Genomic DNA, 19,163 nt, shown 5'->3' on the forward strand with positions numbered 1-19,163 from the left:
CCAAGAACCAGAGGTCAGATGATAACAAGCCTAGGGCAGGATCCAAAGCGAGCAAAAGCCAGTGAACTTTGCTAGAACATCCATATATATTTGATGCAGGCCACACCCCCAAGAAAACTTCCTTAGAACATCACATCACATCATGGAGATGATTACAATATACCACAAAATGGAGGATAACTACATCATTACATGATGCAAAATTACATCATTATGTAACTGCCAAACCATCAAGAATCATGGCCCATGCAAGCTGACAAACAACCTTAACCATCACAGTCCACCCCTTGTCAAATTGGCACCTGCACACATCTCCTTAAACCGTACACAACCTCTAAATAAAGAAATTACAAAGTCATACTTGTGCCTAACATGATACAACTAACGTGTGCAACCGAAAACTTACTAGCCCCATTTACATCTTATATTTTATAAGTGAAGGAAACAAAAATATTTGACGCACACATACAAGAAAGAAATACTGGTAACAGTTACAGTCCTCATTTCTGTGACTGGTCACATGGTCATAACTGGTATTTAAAACTACCTTCTTTCACCAGCCCTCTGGTATTGCTGTTGCCCTCAGCAAGCACTTTAGCTGGTCATGGTTCTTTGCCTGGTGGGGTGACCCAAACATTCATTCCTAAAGGGTCTGGGCCATTAATAGTCATATTGGAATTGGGTTGCTGTAGTTTTCCATTGACTTTAATCACAGAGCATTGTAGTGCTAAGAGACATCCTAAGGGATCTGTATTCCAAAAATATTCTTCTTTACCTCCATTATGTAATATCAGTCTGATTTCCCTGTGATAGTCAAAATCAATCACGCCAGCCAATACAGTAACCCACTTCTTTACCTGTTGATCCAGAGGCATGAGGAGACCAAAGTGGCCGGGTGGCATTCTTACGTTCCAGTTCAATGGAATGAATCTTTGCTGCGTCTCCTGGTGGTAGCCTTCCTCCCTTTGGAACTAAGACCTCTAGATCTGCGGAGCATAGGGTCGTGTGGATAGGAAGCAAACATTTTTCAAATGGGTCACTAAGGGTAATAGTGAGTAGTGTGCCCGTCCCATTTCTACCCCTTGATTCCTGGACATATGAATCCTGGTTGCGGGAGAAACATCACCTTATATTGAACACTGGTTTAGAGCATATACAGCCTCCTGGAGAACGTTGCCCCAACCCTGCAAGGCGTTGCCACATAGCTGGCATTGTAACCGTATTTAAAAGGCCATTCCATTGTTCTATCAAGCCAGCTACTTCAGGATGATGGAGAATGCGGTAAAACCAGTGAATTCCTTGAGCATGCTGCACTTCATTGACTGTGAAGTGACTCCTTTAATCTGAGGCAATTCTATGTGGGATAACACGACGGTAGATGAGGCATTCTGTAAGTCTGTGGGTGGTAGTTTTGGCTACCATCCCTGTATTCTCTACATGCAGGGAAGGCAAATCCATATCTAGAGTGTCTATCCCAGTAAGGATGAAACACTGCCATTTTCCATGATGGAAGCATCCAGTGTAATCAACCTGCCACCAGGTTACTGGCTGATCACCTCAAGGAATGGTGCCACATCAGGGACTCAGTGTTTGTCTCTGCTGCTGGTAGATTGGGCACGAAGTAGTGGTTATAGCCAAGTCGGCCTTGATGAATGGAAGTCCATGTTGCTGAGCCCATGCATAACCTCCATCCCTGTCACCATGACCACTTTGTTCATGAGCCCATTGGGCAGTGACAGGAGTGGCTGGGGAAAGAGGATGACTGGTTTCCAAAGAATGTGCCATCCTATCTACTTGATTGTTAAAAATCCTCCTCTTCCAAGGTCTCGCTTTGATGAACTTTCACATGAGGCACAAATACCTTCACTTCTTTTGCCCATTCAGAGAGGTCTATCCACATACCTCTTCCACATACCTCTTCCCCATACCTCCTTGAAGTTCTCTGCCCGTTGGGAGGATTTCCCTTCACCAGTGTCCTTCAGGGAGATCCCAGAAAGGGGCTGTAGTGCTGCTACTGTCCACTTCTGAGTGGTGCCTTCATATCTCACAGAAGTGTCTGTAAACCAGGCATAAGATTTCTTCAGTCAACTGATTGTAAGCAACTCCCAATGAGGGCATAGGTGCAAAATGGGAAAAGGAAGATAATATAACGTGAGTGGAGACAATGGGCATTTGGGCTACTTCCTCATGCAACTTACTTGTGCCTTCAGGTCCTGCTCAGGCTCAGTCTTGTATGTACCACTTCCATTTAATGATGGAGTGCTACTGCGCACATCTGACTTTATGGCTCTGTGGGTCAGACAGTACCTAGTGCAGGCCACATGGTGACTTGGTGGCCCGTGGTTAAGCGCTCTGTCTCTGCTAAGGTCCAGTAACAAGCCAAAAGCTGTTTCTCAAATGGAGAGTAGTTACCTGCAGGGGCTGGCAGGGCTTTGCTCCAAAATCCTAATGATCTGCACTATGATTCACCTCTAAGGGCTTGCCAAAGACTCCAAACAGCATCTTTATCTGTGACTTACACTTCAAGCACCATTGGATGAGCCAAATCATATGGCCCAAGTGGCACAGCAGCCTGAACCTGTTGCAAAGCCTTCTCTTGTTCTGGGCCCCACTCAAAACTAGCAGCTTTTCAAGTCACTTGATAAGTAGGCCAAGTAGTACACCCAGATGAAGGATATGTTGCCTCAAAAACCCAAAGAGCTCCACCACGTATTGTGTCTCCTTTTTAGTTGTGGGAGGGCCAGATGCAATAACTTACCTTTCACTTTAGAAAGCATATCTCAACATGCCACATACCACTGGCCCCTAGAAATTTCATTGAAGTGGAAGATGCCTGAATTTTTGGCAAATGAATTCCCCACCCTCTAGCACAAAAATGTTTTACCAATAAGTCCAGAGTAATTGACACTTCTTCCTTACTAAGTCCAGTCGCCATAATGCCATCAATATAATGGACCAGTGTGACGGTTGTGGAAGGGAAAGAATATCAAGGTCACTGTGGACTAAATTATGATGTAAGGCTGATGAGTTGATGTATCTATGAGGTAGGACATTGAAGGTGTATTGCTGGCCTTGCCAACTGAAGGCAAAGTACTTCTGATGGTCCTTCAAAACAAGTATGGAAAAAAAGGCACAGGCCAGATCAGTAGATGTATACCACACACTAGGAGATGTATTAATTTGCTCAAGCAGTGAAACTACATCTGGAACAGCAGCTGCAATTGGAGTCACCATCTGGTTAAGTTTTTGATAATCCACTGTCACTTTCGATGATCCATCTGTTTTTTGCACAGACCACATAGGTGATTTGAATGAGGATGTGGTGGGAACCACCACCCCTGCATCCTTCAGTTTCTTGATGGTGGCTGTAATCTCTGCAGTCCCTCCAGGAATGGTGTATTGCTTTTGGTTTACTATTTTTTGGTAGGGGCAGTTCTTACGGCTTCCACTTTGCTTTTCCTACCATAATAGCCCTTACTCCACTTGTCAGATCCAATGTGGGGACTCTGCCAGTTGCTGAGTATATCTGTTCCATTTATACATTTGGAACTGGGGAAGTCACTGCCGGATGGGTTCGGGGACCCACTGGCCTACTGTGAGATGGACATGAGCTAAGAATAACCTGACTTCCATATGTCTCCACTCTGACTGGTGGGCCACAGAGACATTTTGGTTCTTCTGGAATTAGTGTCAGTTCAGAGCCATTATCTAGTTAATTTGTGAAAAGTCTTATTTCCTTTTCCCCAGTGAGCAGCCACTCTCATAAAAGGCTGTAGATCCCTTTGGGGGAAAGGTGGGAGAGATTAACAGTATAAATTTTTGCAGTGTAGTGGGGTCCTTCCTCAAGGGGACCTGGCCTTCCCTTCGTTTAAGAAGTTGTGGGTCTCTAAACTGGCTCAAGTTTAGGAATTGATTGAGGGACCGTGTCTCTCTATTCTGGCGATTTGAGTTAGATTGTTGTTCACTTGACTAGAATTCTTCCGCTTGTACAGATGAAGTAAATATTTAGTAGATTTCTCATCTCTTTCACTCCTAGAGACACCATGACTAAGTAGCCAACACCGTCAGTTCATACTAGTCAGACTGTTCTGATTACTGCTTTGACTTTGCTCTCCCTTATGGTAACCACACTCATCTGTGTCAATTGAGTGCTGCCACTTGGCCCCTACCACCACAGGGTCCAGTCAGCCCCATTGTAGTTAGGTGTCTTAGTTAAGGCAGTTCCCACTGTCAAATGTGACTTGAATAAAATAGCAGTCACGGTAGTTTTCAAGGATTCTGAGACTCCCTTCACAAATTTGTTCCTCACTGTTGTGGTAAAAGGTATGCCTTCTGGACACTCTATGTGTGGGTCTGTGGGTCTAACCTGATAAATCTGCTCTAACATGCCAATTTCCCTAAGCCGTTGGATACCTTCTTCTGCAGTATATCAAGGCAGGTCTGGTACTTTAGCTCGATTTAGTGTAGGCCACTATGTAATCCACGCGTCAGCGAACTATCCAAATAACTATTACATCCTTTCTTAACTTCTCAAGCTGAAACTTTGAATGAAGAATCTGTGTTCAGTGGGCCTATATCCATAAACTTGGACTGATCCAACGTTATATCCCTTACACCATTATCCCACACCCTTAATAGCCATTCCCACACATGTTCCCCAGATTTCTGTTTATACATATTAGAAAAATCAAGCAGTTCTTTTGGAGTGTACTGTACCTCCTCCTGGGTCACATTTTGTACTTCACCTTTTGAGGCTTGCTGGGACTTAAGTCTAGTTATAGGTCTAGAAGCCAAAATGGGTGGTAGGTATGTGTTTTTAGAACATTAAGCATTGTCCTGTAAGGTGTCTGCCTGGGGATACCCCAGGCAATGATTCAGACACTGCCACAGGTCTGGCAAAGGCTCTTCAGACACAGCTAGGTTAAGCTCATCAGATGGGAGTACATGGAATAATGCTTTTACTAGGGAGGGTGGCTTAGAAGACGAACATGGAGTAATCTCTTCAGATGGGAGTGAGAGGGCTGGTTCTGTTCGTAGAAGTGATTCAGTGGAATTTAGAGTCTCAGTACCCACAGCTTCCTGATTATTTGCCCATATGTCCGCATCTGAGGTTTCAGGATCCCATTTCTTCACAATTAATGCCCTCACTTTAACTTCAGATACCACTGGAATTTGGGAATTCAATTTGCATTGTAATCCAGCCACTGTTACAATAAGACTCTGGGTTTGGTTTTCAGAATTATCAGCTCTGTTACTACAAGAATAAGGCTTTCTTTCAGAGCACAAGTAGCAGCTTTGAGGTTGAGCTGTGACTCTGAAGCCCTGAGCTCATCTGTTTCTTTTACCACTTTGTCTAGTCAAAGTAGGACCAACCAATGAGATTCCTTATACTTCTCATTCTGAAGAAATTATAGAAAAGTATCAAACAATTACCCAGAGCCTCCCCTCTTACCAATACTTAATCTATTGGTGGTGATGTTTTGCAAATTTCTGTTACCACCTCACGTCATGGGTTAGCAGTGCCCTCTTTCCTACTGGAAGCAGAGTCATCAACATCTTTAAGACTATCCAGACTTGAGAGCCAATTTAGAGAACTCATCCTTAAAGTTTTGTTTCTCCAGAACCACTCTCAGTACCAAGTGTCTTAGGCTGGATTCTCTAGAGAAGCAAAACCAGTGAAACGTAGGGATTTATCTTAAGGAAATGGCTTACACATTTGTAGAGGCTGGCAAGTCCCAAGTCCGTGGGTCAGGCGTCCAGCTGGAAACATCTCCTGACTCTCGTAGCTGCAGGGGATGATAAATCCAAGATCGGCAGGTCAGATGGCAGGCTCGCAGGCTGCAGAGGTTGATAAATACAAAATAGGCAGGAAGTTCAACAGACCACTGGCTCAAGTCCCAAGAACCAGAGGTCAGATGATGACAAGCCGTGTGCAGAATCCAGAGTGAACAAAAGCTAGTGAGCTTTGCCAGAACATCCATATATATTGACTACAGGCCACAATGTCCATATGTATTGGATGTGAGCCATATCCCTGAGGAAACCCCCTTTACAACTTAATGGCTCATTACATTAGATCACATCATGGGAGGTGATTGCATTATATAACAAAATGGAGGATTATTACATCATTATATAACTGCAGAATTACATCATTATTTATCTGCCAAACCGCGGAGAATCATGGCCCAGCCAAGCTGAGATACAATCTTAGCTATCACGTATGCAAAGAACTGATGTGTGCCTACCTTATATGTACGGTATCACTTTGGTTTGGAAGGAACAAAAGCATGCAGGTTCTTAAGCGGTCTGCTGATAGCTTTGACATATTGACGTGTGTAAACTGGTTCATTGAGCTGCCATTATTAAATCATAATAAGGGCTGAGAGAATTCAGAAGTACCTTTCCCTACAGGAAATCAGTCATAGAGATGCACTATGAACGCTCTTTTTCTCTGACCCACTTAATTGGGCCAATGTTAAAATACTTTTCGTAATTCTGTAATCGTCAGGTTACTCTATTTCAAAGTGGTCTTTTGTGTAATACTCTGAACTTAGGGTCAAATTTACAAACTTGGGTTTAACTTTGAGGAAAGAGTATAAGTAGTTATTGGAATAGAAGAAGATTTCCTTCCCACTGATTGGAGACTGGCATGAAATCTTAAGAAGAAAGGTAATAGAACTACTGGTAATGCAAAATTAAAACATTTTTCTAGTTTCCTTATGCTTTTGTAATTTTCCTTTCCTATGAAAAGTCAAGGAATGCTTTGTGGCTCATGACTGAGGTTTTAATTTTAGTGATTTGGTTTTTTTGGCCCTGAGGAAAATTTAATTATTTAACTTTCAAAAACAAATTCCAGAAACTGTTGGCTTATATGTAGTGTTTATATTTGTGTTTCTGTATTTTTAAATTGATTTGAATTTGTGACAAGATTTGGAACCTGCAGTTTTTTTTTATTCATAGATAATTTCTGTTATACAGCCAAGTCTTTTTACCCCAAAGTATTATTTTTACAGAGGGCACTTGTCTTTCGTAGAAAGGCATTTATGGACCAGAACTTTGACTTAAGGAGTTGTGTTCTGATTTTTACAGCCACACGGTTGCTAACAGTTGCACAAATCTCTCTTCATGCAACCTTGAGGATAAAGAATTACTTAATGCTTTCTTTTTGTCTTCCTTCTTTTTAGGAGTTACTTCTTTCTAGTGGGCTGTTGAGTATGACTATGATACTTTGTTTTGATAATAAAGAGAATTAAAGATAACAAGTGATTAAAAGAGTTGATAGAAGGTGGATTTTGTTTAATTTGAAAAGAAAGGTGAATATTTTATGGAAAGGTTACAGCTTGTGAAATGGATAAATTTCTCCTTTTTAAATTTCTCCTCTGGGTATGAACCAAACCGGATAGAGTAAGATTTACTATTTTGTTTTGTTGTCATTTTTTTACAACTAAATCTTTGGCTACCCCAGTGATTGCTCCTAGAATTATTGGTGTATAATTAATGCTCTGGTTTGCCATTATAAACAGTTCCAAAAATAGTAATTCCTTTCTTCCTTTTCACTCTAGTATGTTAAAAGATGACTTAAAACTAAGCAGCAGTGAAGACAGTGATGGGGAACAGGTATGTGTGCTACCATATGATTTTGCCAGTCTCATACAGCATTTGTTTTCATTGTATTTTGTAAGAATTTATAACTAAATACATTTATGATCTAGTTATTTAAAATAACTTGTTACTTCATAGAAGCTTTCTGACACCGTAATGTTGTAGTCTTCTGCCTTTGTTTTGTAAACTTTAGTTTTTTCTTATTTAAGAAAATTGGCTTTTCCTTAATACTTGTCATGGGTCAGAACGTACTCATGAAACATGCCATTGTTGACAAGAGGGACCCTTAACAAAGCTTTTGATCTTATCCCAGCAATTCAGTTATTCTTTAGGCAAAAACCATATGTCATAGTATTAATGTCAAGTAAATATTGATGCACACATTAGAGAAGCTAGTTTTTCTATTATGATTTCAGATATTGTTCACATTAAGCAGGTAGAGTGCTATTTATTCATCCTCAGATTTTCTTCTCACACTTTAATTTTAGGATTGTGATAAGACGATGCCACGGAGTACACCAGGAAGGTAGGCTTCCTTTAATGTTGTTTTAGAGGGTTAGGGCCAGTTTGATAATATTGTAGTAATATAGTAAGTGACCTTGTAAAATAATAAATATTGATTGTGCTGATGGTTCCATAACTCTGTAAACTGCCTAAAAATCATTTAGTTATACACTTAAAATGGGTGAATTTATGCTGGGTAAATTACCATAATACAGTTTTAAAAGTTAAGTATGATAGCTGGAACGATCCCTGGTGGCACAATAGTTAAGCACTCAGCTGCTCACTGATAGGTTGTGGTTTGAACCCACCAGCGGCTGCAAGAGAAAAAAGACCTGCTAGTTTGCTCCTGTAAAGATTACAGCCTAGGAAGCCCTATGTGGCAGCTCTACTCTGTCCTTTAAGGTTGCTATGAGTCAGAATCAACTGAATAGCACACAACAACATTATAGCTGAGGATCAGAATCTTTTTTTAAGCAAGTACTTATTTCATTTATGATGAAGTTCTAGATTCATAGAATTGTAACAGCTTAACAAATTATAAACATTTTAAATAAAGTTGGTTAATCTGGATGTCTTCTTGTTTTCAGTGTAAATAATACTTTTGGTCATTTTTATATTTTATCTCTTTTTTAGTAACTCTGAACCTTCACACCATAATAGTGAAGGAGCAGATAACTCCAGGGATGATTCTAGCAGCCACAGTGGATCTGAAAGCAGCTCTGGATCTGACTCCGAGAGTGAAAGTAGTTCCAGTGACAGTGAGGCAAATGAGCCATCCCAGAGTGCATCTCCTGAGGTGAGAGAGAGCAGAGGGCCCCTTCCACAGTCCCTCTCAAGGCCCTGGTTACATCCAGTTAAGAGCTGACTCAAATATAAAAGGTGAAGGAAAGAAGGTTACATAGTCTGACATAAAGAAATTGAACTGTGTGTCTCGGAGGAGACCCAGATACTTCAGTTTCCCTGTTATTTGAGCAAAAGTTTTGGTCTAGATTAGGAACTGCTTGAGGTCATATAGCAAGTCACTGAAAATATTGAATTTCTTAAGTTTGGGTTTTACTTTTTATGTGTCAGCACGGTAATTCATGGTTTGTGTGTGTGTGTGAATGTTATTGTGGATAAAAAGAGCTCTTATTTAGTATAATTTTACTATAGCTTGATAAGATGTAGTTGAAAAATTTTGTTATCTACATCATTTGTTTACTTTCTCGAATTTAAAATATTAGTCATTTTTAATAACACCTTTGAAGTTGGATTCCTGACAGGAATATTTGCTATTTAAAGGTCATATATGATAAGCTTATCTTCTGATTCAAGTGATGAGAGCTAATGGTATTTAACCCTTCCTGGTAGCTAATGCTTCTGCGGCATCAGGCATGATATTTTTTTCTTCTTCCTTGAGATTGTAGAAGAGGGAGAAAATTTAATATCAATAAAAGCTTAATTTTTTCTGTTTTCAGCCTGAACCACCACCAACAAACAAATGGCAACTGGATAATTGGTTGAATAAAGTGAACCCACACAAAGTATCACCAGCTTCATCTGTGGACAGTAACATCCCATCATCTCAAGGCTATAAAAAGGAAGGCCGAGAACAGGGCACTGGGAATAGCTACACTGATCCAGGTGGACCTAAAGAAACGAGTTCCGCTACTCCTGGGCGAGACTCCAAACCCATCCAAAAGGGATCAGAAGGTGGACGAGGGAGACAGAAGTCTCCTGCACAGAGTGACAGTACAACACAGAGGAGAACTGTAGGCAAAAAACAACCCAAAAAGGCTGAGAAAGCAGCTGCCGAAGAGCCCCGTGGAGGCCTGAAGATAGAAAGTGAAACCCCAGTCGACATGGCCACCAGCATGCCCTCCAGCAGACACAAGGCAGCCACCAAAGGCTCTAGGAAACCCAATATAAAGAAGGAGTCCAAATCTTCCCCTCGACCTACAGCAGAGAAAAAGAAATACAAGTCAACGAGTAAATCTTGTCAGAAATCAAGGGAAATCATTGAAACAGATACCTCATCCTCAGATTCGGATGAAAGTGAGAGCCTTCCTCCCTCCTCACAAACTCCTAAGTATCCTGAGAGCAGTAGGACTCCCGTTAAGCCTTCCTCAGTAGAGGAAGAAGACAGCTTTTTCCGGCAACGAATGTTCTCTCCTATGGAAGAGAAGGAACTTCTTTCACCCCTCAGTGAGCCTGATGACAGGTATCCGCTTATTGTGAAGATTGACCTGAATCTCTTGACTAGAATACCAGGAAAGCCTTACAAAGAAACAGAGCCGCCCAAGGGGGAAAAGAAAAATGTGCCAGAAAAGCACACGAGAGAGGCTCAGAAACAAGCCTCAGAAAAGGTTTCCAACAAAGGCAAGAGGAAACATAAGGTTTGTAAAGGGTTTTTGTTGTTGTTTGTTTTTAAACCTCAGAATCTGAAACACTATGAAAATATCAGTAAGCGGCAAAATTCCTAGATAGGCCATGAGCTATAAGGGGCAAAAAGAGGGAGTCCAAGGCCCAGCTGAGACCACAAAGGAGCAGCCCCTTGTGGGGCACTGTGCCTCTGGCTGCTTTAGTTAAGCAGATCGTTTCTAATCAAGTAAGAAATGAGCCAGCACTCCTGTTCAGAGTCTGTACTGGCCAGTGTAGAGGTAACCTTTGTGACCGTCCTAAAGTTTTGATTTTAAATTCTTTAGTTGGGATATATACTTCCAGGTTATTACAGTCCCTACCACTCTCTGTGTCGTACACCAGAGCCAGTTCACACTTTTAAGATTACTGCCTAATCTGCATTGCAGCTAAAAATTGAACCCATTCATTTTGTCATGTTCCTAAGAATTTTACCAATTCACTGCACATAGCTACATCTCATCTTTAAATACTGCCAAGGGTATTTGGATTTAGAGACAAAACTTGGAACATATTTAATGTCAGCTTTTTTTTAGACCTAGGTAATATGAAAACTTGTATAGATTTATATGATAGGAGGACAGTGGTCATATAATGGAAAGACCCAAACAGCTATATATGTAGACAGAGGCTCTTTGGGAAAAAAACAGCTTGATATTTTTAAGTTATGGTGAGGAATTTTTAGAGGAAAGCGAATTTTAATAAACTGTATTGAAGAATACATATTGGTACATATTTGTGAGTATGACTGTAAAAGGGTGAAAAAATTAAGTTTGAGATAAGTGAACAGGTGGGTATCAGAGTGGCCTCACCAAAGGAACTCAAAACACAGACCCCAGTTGGCCTAAGAATCACATGTAGGAGGAGGAGATTAGAACATTTTCTTAAAGGAAGCAAGCCAGAGGTTTTCTTCTCTCTCCTTTTCTTAATTATAGTACTATGCACAGGTGGTGTTTATTCAGTCAAACTAGGGTAATAATTTCTATAAAACGGAAGTTTATTCCTTTCCATATTATAGCTGATAAGTTTCCATTATTGTAGTGCAGGGATGCCTCACTCAACTAGTAAAGTTCTTAGTTTAGGGCTACTGGCCCCTACGACCCATGGCCTCAGATTACTACGGTTGGTTATGAAATTTACTCATAGGATTACATATATAGCTTGCATATAATAGGCTCTGCTCTTTAGAAAACTAGGACATTTCCTATGGCACTAAAAAAAAAAAAAAAAGGTCCTTTTCTGTGTAAAAAAAAAATTACATGTTCTCTATAAGATATTCAAGGAGCCAGTGGTGGTTCAGTCATAGAATTCTCACTTTCTATGTGGGAGACCCACGTTCAATTCCCAGTCAGTGCACCTCATGCACAGCTATGATCCGTCTGCCAATGAAGGGTTATGTGTTACTGTGATGCTGAACAGGTTTTGGTGGTCTTTCAGACTAAGATGGGATAGGAAGAAGGACCTGACGGCCTCCTCTGAAAATCAGCCAGTGAAAACCCTGTGGATTGCAATGGTCCAATCGCAACACATCATGGGGGTGGTGCAGCATTTTGTTCCACTGTGGGTGGGGTTGCCATGAATCAGGGGCCAATTCGATGACAGCTATCAATAACAAGATAATCAGACATTAAAAATATGGAAAGTGAAAGTCTTTTTTACTTTTTTTTATTTGACTTTTTATAATATGTATAACTTGTAATAAAAAAATACCCCCTTCTAAAATAGTCCTACATCTCCTCTCCTCCCCTTAGCAGTACCTATAGATCAATCAATACCTATAGGTCAAATTTTGATTTTATAAAATGTATAACACCAGGAAACTCAGTGATAGGCTTTTGAGATTCGTGACTTTGGTGAAATAAAGTGTTAGAGACAAGTCCTGCAGATAAAACAGGTGGTACTGAGTGGAGGACCCATTCAAGGGTAATGAAGAATGTATATTCCATTCTCTTGTGTCTTTGTTTGTCTGTCATCATTTTGTGTAAGGGAACAGACTATTTTATTATGGCTGATCATTTGCATTCTTGTACCCTGATATTAAAAGCAATAGGAACACTCAGATTCTTCTAGGAAAGTCACATTGTAGATTATAAGTGGGCCTACAGCTTATCTTTTCAGACAAAAAGTTTTTCAAAATCATTAGGTTTGGCTATAAGCAGAAGAAAAATAATAAGTATTAGCATGGATGTGAAGAAATGGGAACCTTTATACCTTGTTGGTGGGAGTGTAAAATGTTATAGCTGCTTTGGAAAAGAATTTAGCAGTTCCTCAAAGTTAAACATAGAGTTACTGCATAAACCAACCATTTCACTCCTAGGTATACACCCAAGAAAAATAAGAACATACATCCTCACAAAATCTTGTGCACAATAGCCACATCAGTCATAATAGCTCAGAAGTGGAAACAAGTCAAATAGTCCTCAACTAATGAATGGATGAAGAAATGTGTTATATCTACACAATGAAATATTATTCAGCCATAAAAAGGAGTGGAGTACTGGTACGTGCTATAGCGTATCAACTTTGAAAAGATTATGCTAAGTGAAAGAGGTCAGACACAAAGATTACATATTGTATGGTTATTTCCATTTATATGAAATATTCAGAACGGGCAAATCTAGAGAGATAGGAAGTAGACTAGTAGTTGCCGGGGGTTGGGGATAGGGGGAATGGAAAGTGACTGCTGATAGGTGTGGGGTTTCTTTTTAGGGTGATGAGAACACTCTAAAATTGGTTGTGGTGATAGTTTCACAACTCTGTGAATATACTAAAAACCATTGACTTGTGTACTTTAAAAGGGTGAATTTTAAATTGTGAATTACAAGTTATTTTTCAGTTTGTGAGTTACATCTCATTTAAACCATAATAGACAACCCCCCCCCCCAAAAAAAATCCTTAAGCTAAAAAAATGCCATCCAAAAGACATCTATTTGACTATTTGGGCTCTAGATTTCTCAGTCTTAAAACCTAATTTATTGAACATTCACGTTCGAACTTCTGTCTGAAGTTTTAACAGGGATGAACTGTTAGGGAGTGACTAGGGCTGGAAACTGAAGTTGCGTGAGTAAAACTCAGACCTAGTAGCTGCTGTTTCCTGTTTTTCATCTAGAATGAAGATGACAGCCGAGCCAATGAGAGCAAGAAACCCAAAACAGAGGATAAGAATTCGGCAGGCCACAAGCCATCCAGCAACAGAGAGTATGTCCCCAAACATGTTGCATACCAGTGTTGTTAATATATGTGTGACGTTTGTGATTGGGTACTTTCTAGCATGCTCTTTGACTGTTCCTTTAGTAAGCATATACATGCACACACATACATGTACCAGCATAGTGGGGGCTTTTGCTTTTAGCTCATAGGGCTGGAAGGATTTAAGATTCAGTCACTTTTTCCTCTCTTCTTTTATTGGTGGGGTTAAAGGTGAAAACCCTATGGAGCAGTTCTGCTGTGTCCTGTAAGGTCACAGTCTTAGTTATCTAGTGCTGCTATAACCAAAATACCACAAAAGGATGGCTTTAACAAGTTTTTTCTCTCATAGTCTAGTAGGCTAGAAGTCCAAATTCAGGGCGTTAGCACCAGGGAAGGCTTTCTTGCTCTGTAAGCTCTGGAGGAAGGTACTTATCAGTCTTGCTCTGGATTAGGTGCTTCTCAGCACAGGGAACCCTGGCACTCCTTTCTTGGTGGCTGAGGTCCCCCTGTCTCTCTGCTTTCTTCTCTCTTTTATATCTCAAAAGAGATTGGTTTAAGACTCAGCCTCATCTTGTAGATTGAGCCCTACATCATTAACATAACTGCCGCTAATCCCACCTCAGTAACGTTATAGAGGTAGGATTTACAACACAGGAAAATCACATCAGATGACAGAACGGTGGACAGTCACACAATACTAGAAATCATGGCCCAGCCAAGTTGACACACATATTTGGGGGGTACAGTTCAATCCATAATAGTCACTATGAGTCAGAATTGACTTGAAGGCAACGGGTTTGGTTTTTGGAAAGGTAAGTATGGAATAAGAAATAAGGTAAAGCTTTACCACTTTCTAAGTAGATGGCAAGCTTGTTTATAACTAGCAAGAGACTAGTTGCTAACTTCTGAGCATTAATCTCTTCACTTATCATCGATCGCTTTGTTCATTGAACAAATATTTATTGCATACTTATTGTGTGGTAGGCCTTGTTTTAGGCACTGGGTATAGAGCTGTGGGAGGTGGGAGGGACAGACAGTTTTATCTTTTTTAAAGAAGCCATGTGTCCTAGTAATCAAATGGGGAAAAAGAAAATTAACTTGAAAACAGGCAAAGAGGGATGGAAAAACCCACCACCCGGTATTACTGTGTGGAGAAATGAGGGCATTTGTTTGATTTGGCAGGTCATCTAAGCAGAGCGCTGCAAAAGAAAAGGATTTGTTGCCTTCTCCTGCTGCGCCTGTTCCTTCAAAAGATCCAAAAACAGAGCATAGCTCTCGGAAGAGGACTATTAGTCAGTCTTCCTCCCTAAAGTCAAGCAATAATAACAACAAGGAGAATAGTGGCAGCAGCAAAAACAGTTCCTCCACATCAAAGCAGAAGAAGACTGAAGGGAAGACTTCCAGTAGCTCCAAGGAGGTCAAGGTAAGGTGTGGGGGCCTTAGTCTTTTGAGAATCACTCTGATTGCCATGGGACTTCTCCAAGGTGTCACTCTGTGCTTTGAAATTTTTGCCAATATCTCATTATAGGCCTGTGCATTTTACTTTCAGAATGTCGCCATCTTCATGATAAACTTAGACAGTGATCTTAGACCATTAAAGCAGTAAGTCAGCTGGCCACATGCATATTAATTAAGATACATACATATATACCTGTTGCCTTAGAGTCAATTCCAACTCATAGAGACCCTATATAAGAAAAGGGTGTTGTAATACCTGGCAAGTTCTTTTCCTCATTTTCAGAAAACTCCAGTTTCCCTCAAACAAAATTAGGCATCCATGGGTCTATTATAAAACAGAGGAAAAGCAGTCCTAGTAGTGTTATACTGCAATATAATTTTCAGGAAATCACTTCATAAACATACAAACTTTACCGTAAAGAACTTTTGTCTAATCTCAGGACTCTGATTTTCGTTCCTTGAAATAAGCTGTAATGGATGGAACTGAAAAGTTTTACTGTTCAAGAAAAGAAAAAGAATTGTTACATGGTTCCTTTTAAGTAGATTTTAAGCAAAATTATATGATGTATCAGTGGATTTTTAATGTTGAAATACTTATGCATTTGTAGGGTAAATTCTACTTGTTTAAGATGTTTTATGTTATGGACAAGGTGTATATTCAGTTTATTAAAGATAGGGTTGGGTGAGGAGGCAATTAGGAAGACAGAAAGAAGCTGGGCTTTGAAATGAGCGATCTGGGTTTAAAACCCATACTCCAGGACTGCCATTTAAAAGCTGTTTGTCCTTGGGCAAGTTACACAACTTTTTCAAGACTGCTTTTTAGCCTATCCTAAGGTCCACAGTTCAAATCACCAGCCACGCCTTGGAAACTCTATGGGGCGGTTCTACTCTGTCCTATAGGGTCACTATGAGTTGGAATTGACTCAATGGCAAGGGGTTTGATTTTTTTGGTTTGGAATAGCAGTACCTCCTTCACGGGGTTGTTGAAGGATTAACGAGGGTGCCTAAGTACTTGGTTAACTCAGTGTCTGGCTGGCAGTTACTAAGCCCACAGTAAACATGTATTATTACTGCTGTTTTTCATTGACCAGTATTACCAATAAATTTTGCTCTAAGTAGTACTGCCATTTTGATGTTGGGTATGTGTATCCCTTATGTTTTAACAAGTGCCCAGCACATAGAAGACCCATAATAAATAGAGTATTTTGTTTATATAAAATGAACCTTTTCTGTGAAAAGGAAGCTTATGTTCTAAAGTATTATAACAAGGAAATGAATTACCAAAGGCAGTGGAATTTCATTTCCTTTTTACCAGGGACTTAAGAAATACTTTTAGTTTAATTTTCTAATTTCTAACATAGTTACTTTTTTTTTTTTTTTTGTCAGGATAAGGCTCCAAATAGCTCCTCTAACTGCCCTCCATCTACACCAACTCCTGATGCTTCTAAGCCTCGGAGAACAAAGCTTGCCTTTGACGACAGGTGAGATTAACGTGATTTTTTTTTATGCATTTAAGAAAGCATTCGAATCAGCATATGAGCAACTCATTTTAATTTCTGTCAGTGACCAGAAGAACTAATACTTGTAATGTATTGCGATCCACTGAGTAGTCAGGTTTTAATTAGAAACGCACCCACCAGCCCAAGTATTGCTCCTTTAGCTAACTCCATGGCACTCATGGGGAATGTGAATGATAAGCTGTCTAGGAGAATCTTACTGTTTCTGGGATCACTGCTTAAGGGACTTTCTTTGACAAGAAAGAAGAGTTTTGTTGTTCTCCCCCCCGCCCTTTTGATAACAGATCATTTTTCCAACCCACATTTTATTTACTCTAACCTTTGAAATGTCCTGGGTAAGTTAGTGTTAAATACGGGGGAGCTGGATTTCTATTTTCCTATGTAGAAGCCTTGCCGTGGGTTGGCCGAGGTGATTCATGCTGTTAACCTGATTTAAATGTTTGTCAGGAAAAACTGAAACAAATGTTTGGTAATAGCTCATTTCTTTATTTGAGAACATGAAAACTGAGGGATGCTAAAAACTGAAATGAACTAGTATTGTGAAAATGTTCACCAATTTATTTTTAATAAAAGTTTCCATTGCAGGAATTATTCAGCAGACCATTATTTACAGGAAGCAAAAAAGCTAAAGCACAATGCAGATGCATTGGTATGTAAATAGTCTCACATTTATGTATCTAATCGAGTTAATTTAAATCCTCATTTGTTGTTTGTACCCAAAGTAGATCTGTGCAGCTCTCACTACCTTTATTCTCCTTTCTTCAGTCTGATAGGTTTGAGAAAGCAGTGTACTATCTTGATGCTGTGGTATCTTTCATTGAATGTGGGAATGCATTAGAGAAAAATGCTCAGGAATCCAAGTCCCCATTCCTTATGTATTCAGAGACGGTGGATCTCATCAAGTAAGTGGAAAGACTTGCCACATCATTGGTAGTAACATTACTTCTCTGATCCACCTAGGAAAGGGCTGAATTAACTCTATACGGAAGAAAAATGTACTTAATCCTTTATTATCCTTTGTTGTCTTGGATAAGGAGAACTAGATATTTCAATGGATAATTTTGCCTTTTTAAGGTTTGATTCTAAATTCTGAGTACAAAGGAAGTCGTAAGATCAAGATGAAGTATTGTATTCTGCTTGTCATTTTAACTCACAGATACACTATGAAGTTAAAGAATTACTTGGCGCCAGATGCTACAGCTGCAGATAAAAGACTCACAATACTTTGGTAAGTGTGCTTCTGTTCTAGCCACTGTTAGATGACAGGCTATTCCATAATAAATTCTGCTCTGTATTCTCTCCTGACAGTTATCCTTGAATCAACCCTACAACCCTGTCATAAATCCATTCTTGATGGGTGAAGCAAGAAATGACTCAAAATTCCTACTGAAAGATTTTACTTATTATTGTCAGACTCTGATATATTGCCCTCTTGAGGAAAGCCTTGGTGTGGAGTCAGTATTAGAACCCACACGTCTCATGTGATCACTTTTCTGGGCTTTTCTCTCGGTTCTCTCTCTGTCCATTTGTATATATACCTTTCCTTAGGGAGCAGCAGATAATACAAGCAAATTTGAAAACTAAATGTCCTGGCAGACCTGGAGTTGCACCATTCTTGTTTTGCCCATAGTATGGTGGGTGTAACAGCTCTACTGTGTCCTATAGGGTCACTATGAGTCAGAACTGACTTAATGGCAATGAGTTTTGATTTAGTAGTCCCAGATCTCTTAGCCATCTTCCCCACCGTAAGGTGTGTACCACAATAAGACACATCTTTTGGTTTTGGCCTAAGGGTGAGCATTGTTGACTTTGTGTCAAGATCTGCGCACAAGAGTCTGCCCTGTATTCTTACACGATGGCAAAGGTTGCCTGTGTAGATGTGGCCAAAGTCTAACGTCCTGGTAAATAAGCTGCCCTTTTTCCCCATTGGCTAGCCTATGATGGCATAGTGGTTAAGAGCTTGACTGCTAACCAAAAGGTCGGCGGTTTGAATGCACCATCTGCTCCTTGGAAACCCTGTGGGGCAGTTCTACTCTTTCCTGTAGGGTCGCTATGAGTTGGAGTCGACTCACTGACGAGTTTGAATTTTTTTTTAGCCTACGATGCCAGTCTTTGCTGTACCTGAGGCTATTCAAACTGAAGAAGGAAAATGCTCTGAAGTACTCAAAGACACTGACGGAGCATCTGAAGGTAAATGTGCAAAAGAGGAGGGTCCATTTCCTAGGAGACAAAACTTGTAAAGCCCCCATCCCACCCCGCAAGTGCCCTCATACCCACAGCAGGAGAGGAGCTATTACTTGGAAACTTTCAAATAAATTTGAGGTCCTTGGAAAAGTTTTTAAACCCATGGTAAATGCATATATATCCCATCGTAGAACCTATAGACCCTTACACAGCAGCTCTTAGTAAAATTTCAGTAGATATAACCTGTTTTTATTATGAAAACTAACTTATAATTTAAAAATGATCTTTTGTTTTTACTACCATCCTTCT

At 40.1% G+C, this 19,163-nt stretch overlaps 1 protein-coding gene across 4 annotated transcripts in view; it reads left to right on the forward strand.

Annotated features, from left to right (window-relative positions):
- Positions 1–19,163, forward strand: part of AFF4 (ALF transcription elongation factor 4) — a 98,174-nt gene that overhangs the window by 68,117 nt on the left and 10,894 nt on the right. For 3 of the 4 annotated variants that reach the window (XM_049872444.1, XM_049872435.1, XM_049872460.1), the window contains 11 exons: positions 7,566–7,620; positions 8,094–8,131; positions 8,743–8,905; positions 9,567–10,484; positions 13,616–13,704; positions 14,878–15,118; positions 16,540–16,634; positions 17,244–17,319; positions 17,436–17,572; positions 17,827–17,898; positions 18,767–18,860. In XM_049872444.1, coding sequence (XP_049728401.1) covers positions 7,566–7,620; positions 8,094–8,131; positions 8,743–8,905; positions 9,567–10,484; positions 13,616–13,704; positions 14,878–15,118; positions 16,540–16,634; positions 17,244–17,319; positions 17,436–17,572; positions 17,827–17,898; positions 18,767–18,860 — 1,978 coding nt within the window. The remainder of the gene's footprint in view (positions 1–7,565; positions 7,621–8,093; positions 8,132–8,742; positions 8,906–9,566; positions 10,485–13,615; positions 13,705–14,877; positions 15,119–16,539; positions 16,635–17,243; positions 17,320–17,435; positions 17,573–17,826; positions 17,899–18,766; positions 18,861–19,163) is intronic. The other variant, XM_049872452.1, reaches the window with a different exon arrangement.

The sequence above is a fragment of the Elephas maximus genome, chromosome 2, assembly GCF_024166365.1.
Source record: "Elephas maximus indicus isolate mEleMax1 chromosome 2, mEleMax1 primary haplotype, whole genome shotgun sequence".
In the NCBI taxonomy this organism is placed as follows: Eukaryota; Metazoa; Chordata; class Mammalia; order Proboscidea; family Elephantidae; genus Elephas; species Elephas maximus.